This window comes from Limulus polyphemus, unplaced genomic scaffold (assembly GCF_000517525.1).
Source record: "Limulus polyphemus unplaced genomic scaffold, Limulus_polyphemus-2.1.2 Scaffold11646, whole genome shotgun sequence".
NCBI classification, from domain to species: Eukaryota; Metazoa; Arthropoda; class Merostomata; order Xiphosura; family Limulidae; genus Limulus; species Limulus polyphemus.
This window is the reverse complement of record NW_013677256.1, coordinates 3,545-9,864: the sequence shown is the minus strand read 5'-3', so window position 1 is coordinate 9,864 and position 6,320 is coordinate 3,545. Positions and strand designations below refer to the sequence as shown.

General features: G+C 31.6%; 1 protein-coding gene across 1 annotated transcript in view; it reads right to left on the bottom strand.

The window, feature by feature from the left end:
- The window catches only part of LOC106476804 (RNA-binding protein 45-like), a gene marked incomplete at its 3' end in the record, with an annotated part of 8,830 nt that extends 2,827 nt beyond the window's left edge, over nucleotides 1-6,003 (bottom strand). Inside the window, exons 1-5 of the mRNA XM_013937428.2 lie at nucleotides 5,637-6,003; nucleotides 3,555-3,807; nucleotides 2,306-2,464; nucleotides 716-871; nucleotides 281-407 (exon numbers count right to left, since the gene is read on the bottom strand). Coding sequence (XP_013792882.1) covers nucleotides 281-407; nucleotides 716-871; nucleotides 2,306-2,464; nucleotides 3,555-3,807; nucleotides 5,637-5,975 — 1,034 coding nt within the window. The remainder of the gene's footprint in view (nucleotides 1-280; nucleotides 408-715; nucleotides 872-2,305; nucleotides 2,465-3,554; nucleotides 3,808-5,636) is intronic.
- Nucleotides 6,004-6,320: the final 317 nt, after the last annotated feature.

Here is a 6,320-nt window from a genome sequence, read left to right as displayed (position 1 = left end):
ATAAACTGAGTCAATATTGTATCAAATAAACTAAGGAGTCAATATTGTATCAAATAAACTAAGGAGTCAATATTGTATCAAATAAACTAAGGAATCAATATTGTGTCAAATAAACTAAGGAGTCAATATTGTATGAAATAAACTAAGGAGTCAATATTGTATCAAATAAACTAAGGAGTCAATATTGTATCAAATAAACTAAGGAGTCAATATTGTATCAAATAAACTAAGGAGTCAATATTGTGTCAAATCTGCTGTGAAACTTGTGACGATATCATACTTCATTCCTCCACCAGCCGAGATGTCAACAATTTGTAGCATAAATCCTGGTGGATATTCCAGACGACATATTTTCTGTCTTGCCCATGCAGCGGCCTCAGGATTACTGAACTTTAAGGTAGCAAGACCTAAGTTTAAAAAAGGGGGTATTTTGAAAGAATAAAATAGTCCAAAAAAAGATCAGTTTTTAAAATAAATCACACTGTTCAGACTATTAATTTTGATAGTATAATATCAAGTAAATTCATTCTTTAAAAAAGAACAAATGTAGTATAGTTTTTAGTGAACAACCTTTTGGGAATATTAAAAACAACTTATGTCAGTTCCACTCAGAGTAAAATTAATAGAATAACTTCAGAATGATATACTTCTCTGTGGTAAGCAAGTTAGATATGTTTTTTTTCAAACTTTCAGAAACACTCCGAGATAAACGTACCAGAATTAACATCACAACGTTCGAGTCCAGGAATTAAGTCAAAAAGATGATAAAGTTGTTCATAGCTTGCTGCCTGCGGAACTGCGACGTTGACTCTGAGAATATCGTCAGTGGTAGTAGTAGGCATACAAGGAGTCGTATCAAACCCCGTATTTACTAAAATAAAACCCAAGATTACTTTAATTTTTTTACATAGACTTAAGAGTTAGAGCTCTCTAAAATAACCAATCAACAACGTCTATTTATAACGAGATTCACTGAGGGAGTGCAAAAAACAGGAATGTTTCGTCCATACTATTAATCAGTGAGGATTGAGTTTATGTTTACAACACCTGTCCTTTTGTTAACAAAGCACAGTCTGTTTGAGAAATATTTTAATTTTGAAACATGAGATCAAACAAAAGTTCGTGCTTGAGTTAGTTACAGGTAACTTATTTCCATTATTAAAACTGCAACAAGAAAAATGACTTAAATATGCATATTTTCTATATTTCAACTATTAGTCAACAAAGGCAATGTGTATTATTTGTGCAAACTGAATAACATAGCAGTTGATACTTTCTGGTATTAATTCCTTTATGGTGATTCAGTATGAAAGTACATATTAAATATTTTCAAGTGGTCAATATGACACTATATTACACCTTTTCTAGTGGTCAGTATGACACTATATTAAATATTTTCAAGTGGTCAATATGACACTATATTACACCTTTTCTAGTGGTCAGTATGACACCATATTAAACCTTTTCTAGTGGTCAGTATAAACTACATATTAAATATTTTCAAGTGGTCAATATGACACTAAATTACACCTTTTCTAGTGGTCAGTATGACACTATTAAACCTTTTCTAGTGGTCAGTATGAAACTACACATTAAATATTTTCAAGTGGTCAATATGACACTATATTACACCTTTTCTAGTGGTCAGTATGACACCATATTAAACCTTTTCTAGTGGTCATTATGAAACTACATACTAAATATTTTCAAGTGCTCAATATGACACTATTACACCTTTTCTAGTGGTCAGTATGACACCATATTAAACCTTTTCTAGTGATCAGTGTGAAACTACATTTTAAATATTTTCAAGTGGTCAATATGACATTATATTAAACCTTTTCTAGTGGTCAATATGATACTATATTAAACCTTTTCTAGTTGTCAGTGTGAAACTACATTTTAAATATTTTCAAGAGGTCAGTACAAAACTACACATTAAATATTTTCAAGTGGTCAGTATGACACTATGTACACTTTAATATGTAAGTGGAAATTTTTTTTTACATTTAGAAAAACTGCAGTGCTACTGTTACAAACAGAAAAGTTTTAAGCCTACATTACATTCATTAATATGATGTAGTTTCTAGCTAGCACGTTTTAAGCAAACCTATTTAACTTTTAAGCACAAACTGAAAAACACACAGATACATATATATATATATATATAAATATTCTGATTTTGGTGCATGGTAAACTTTCCAATTATATTTATTGACTTTTATTTATTTCAGATCGACGAGAATAACTGTACATAAATTATTTTTCGTGACTTGAAATACCTCTCCTACTGCACAACACTTACATGTTCCTGGAAAATGTCCAATTAGAGGTGAAGACTGAGGTGGTGGTGGAGGAGCTCCTTGTGAAGCATCAAAACCCCACACTCCACCCCCTAAACCAAGGTTTTTCTCCCGCTGGGAATGACTAGATGGTCTTGGGTCTGCAAACTTAGCCTTGAAAGCTAAAATTACACAAAACAATTTTTACAAAGTGTAACTCAAAAAAAAGGACTATCCATGTATCAAATAAATAAATGTTTTAATGCACAGCAACTGTAATATTCTTTGTAGGCCAAATTAACAATGTCTGTATGTTCAGCCAACCAATGTTGTGAGAGAGCAAGAAATGATGCTGTCAACTAGACAAACAAACTGAGTTTACCTGTAGAATTGAAGAGAGCTTTCTTGGTTCAGTTCTAGTAAAAATTGAGTCCACTAAGATTCTTCGTAAATAATGTATCAATAGAATAGCAAGTAAAATAAATCCACAACAAACACAGATAGCTGTAAGAAGCTTAATTGGTTTAAAAAAAAAAAAAAACTTTGATGATCTACTATTAACATGTCTTTCATTTCATTGATAAAACTTAGCAGGTACCTGATGATCAAACTCTCTTTGTACAACAATTCAAAAATTATTTGTACTTGTCATACTATGATTAGTAACCCTGAAATGATAAAAAAAAGTGTGAAATGTTAATTTTGCATAGAATTAAATCTTGGTCGTACTAAAACCTCTAAATGTGGAGACTACTTTAGGTGCTATTAATGATATTAGTGTGATATTGGAAGTGTCAGTAATATTATCTTTTTTTGTTGTTCTTGAATAACTTAAGTGACATGCATGTTGTTACAGATTAACCGAAAAATTAGAACACACACTACAGAATTATTTCTCGTTCAAAACAGAAACACAATATATACAAGAAAGAGATATCATCTAGATTTTGGGATAATTTTTAAACACCCTAACTTTCCTTCGTTTGACAGAACAAGTAAATTTAGGGCTAGCCTTGTAATGATAAAATGCAGAAAGATCACAAAGATAGTCAAGTTTAAAATTATAAGCAAAATGTTAAGTTTGGCTCCTGAATTTATTGTTTTATAAGTAAAAATAACTTTCATTAAGACCAGTAACGAACCTGTTAGCATTCATAAATAGTGAATTATGTACTTCATAATTGATAATTTTAGTCAGACAAGGCTTAAGTTTCTATTAAAAACATTAAAAAAAAAGAGGGTCACTTTTCACTACTCAAAATTTAGACTTACTTTTTGGACAGTTCTCAAAAGCATTTGCTGCTGAAGACATTTTCAAATATTTGACATATCCAAATCCTTTGCTATCCCCTGTACTGTGATCTCTTACAATGTTCACACGATCCAGTTCACCATACTGTTCAAAGTCTTTTTTTAAATCATCCTCTGTATAACTTTTTGGAACCATCACAAAGAGACGTAAGACACGTTCCTCTTCATTGGCTTCTTTCTTACTTCCATCTTCTCTGTTATGGGCTATCCTCACCTGACAAGAAAATATTCCAATAACAATATACAATGAGTAAAAACCAAAAACAATAACTTTTAAACTACGTGCCAAAACTTAAACAGATAAACCGTTTAGATCCTGACCAACCAAGGATTTCTTAAAACGATTTACCTGTTCACAATATAGAATGGTAACAATATTTATATCAAGAGTCAAAACACTATGAAGTGTTAGATTGGACTTAGTACATCACGATATTCATGTCCAAACATCGTTATGAGGGCTGAAATGACAACTTCAAGGACAGTTTTACTGTCTCCTCCATGGATGTATTGTATTCCAATTATTTTTTATTACTCAATCTTATTTTATTTCTTTGACCAGCCACCCTCCCACATCTGACTACAGACAGCAAAAGATGTGGGACATTGTGGGCTATTTTTTTTAAAGAATACGAGGCCTATGAAACTGAGGTTAAACTGGACAGACAGTGTAGCCCCAATGCAACTTGGGTCTTACTTCCACCAGTACCTCAAAAACCAGGGCACAATGCATAACTACCTACCTTATGATGTATGCCCATGTCTGTTTTATAGCAGCGTTGTTTTTGTTTTTTTCACATTCTACGTAATATTACAATTAATTAAATATATATATATATATACACATATATAAAAAATGTTATATACAATGTTTCAATTCTTGTTAAAGCTTATTTTTATTTCAGCCACACTGATCATAAACAAACTGTACTTCAGTGATTAGTTCATAGTTTATTGCATCTTTTCCAGACACTGACTGATTTATAATTAAATCACAAAAATTTCTGTGACTTTTCATTTTTTGGTGTTTGGATAAAAATATTCATCTCTAGGGACAGGGGTATATTCTCTCATGATCAAGGATTAGACTGTATCGGAGTGCTAGGATGAATTTCACTCCTAGTCTCCATCAAGATGCCGTAACCAACTTCCACTGTCTTTGCTAAATCAGCTAAATATATGGACATCATGGTCCTTCTCTATCAGGGCCTTTTTTTTTTAACACACTGGTAAACATTGGTTAATGTTAAATATTGCAGCAAAAACAAAATGACAGTTTAATCCATCAAAAGCAACTTATTTTGCAATTACCATACACATGCAAAAAAAATTTGATGTGGAAATTAAGAAACTTAAACCCACAATTAAAAAAAGGAGAAAATAAGACACCTTAATGGTAGATCATTTCAACTGGCATTGTAATTCTTGAAGAGAACAAAAAGAGCATCTCTCATGAGTGGACAGCAACAAACAGATAAATCTTAAGTTATTTTATAAGTGTGGACAGCAGGTTAATCTGAGTTATTTTATATGAGTGGACAGTAGGTTACAGGTGAATCTTAATATTAAAGTTTTTCTTCGTTACCTATTCAAGCCGTCTCTAAGCATTATTAGTTTCAAAGTGGGTTCCTCGTCATCGATTACTTTAAAATTTTTTGTAATGCCTAGGGTTCCAGACACCCTATATATAACTAGGTATTTTTTGCCAATTTTAAAATTTAAAATGAAAAATAGCAATGACATTTATACTATAGTTATACACTAGTTAAAAATTCTATAATTTATAAACTGCACACATAACATAAAAATGAAATTGCAAACTGATGACCTCTGGTTGTGCTCATGATACCGTTATAAAATTATAGCTTTTTTTAGTTTTTCTCATTATGTTACTCATAACTATAAATTAAGCCTAAATATCATAAATTTTTGTTGAAGAATTTCAGCAGTTCTTCCGTTAGTTGGTGTTAGAACTAATACCAATACAGTAATATAAGTTATTAGATAATGCTAAAAACCATTAAACAACTTATTTGCACAAACCTTCATTGGGATTTGGTTTTCACGTATACGTTTCCCGTCCATTGTTTCCATAGCTATCGCCGACTCCGACGTTTTTGAAAATCTCACATAAGCTACTCCTTTAGGCTTATTGGTTGACCGGTCTTTCACAACCCAAATATCTTCAATTCTTCCGAACTTTTCGAATGTTTCGCGAATTTCTTCTTCGGTTGTTTGTTTATCGCACAAAATAAAAAGCCTGCTATGAGGTGGTGCACCATCATGTCTATCCTTTCTATCTCTATCAGAGGATCTTGAATTGGAACTATTATCTCCATAACCTCCAGTGTAGCCTTTCCAATAACCGCCATAATCCGCCATTTTTACACGCCTTTAATAAAATTGAACCTTCTAACAGCTTGCCTTTATGCGATTACTGCTCCCTCTCAGTACTGTTTTAAACTGAAATTAATTTATAAACTTTGTAAATATATACAGATTTGACACATATACTTTAAATACTAGATAAAATTACTGCGAAGCAAATAAAAAGTTTCTGGCTTTTCTCTTAAATTTCAAAAGATTAAATAGTAACTGTTCTCAGCTTTCCTGCCAACTTGGTGTGATCGCAAATGCTAATGGAAATATTCTTAAAGATAACACAGACCTGCGAATTTAAACCTCATAAAAGTTGTTTTAGTTTTAATAACAGAATTTCCATAATTC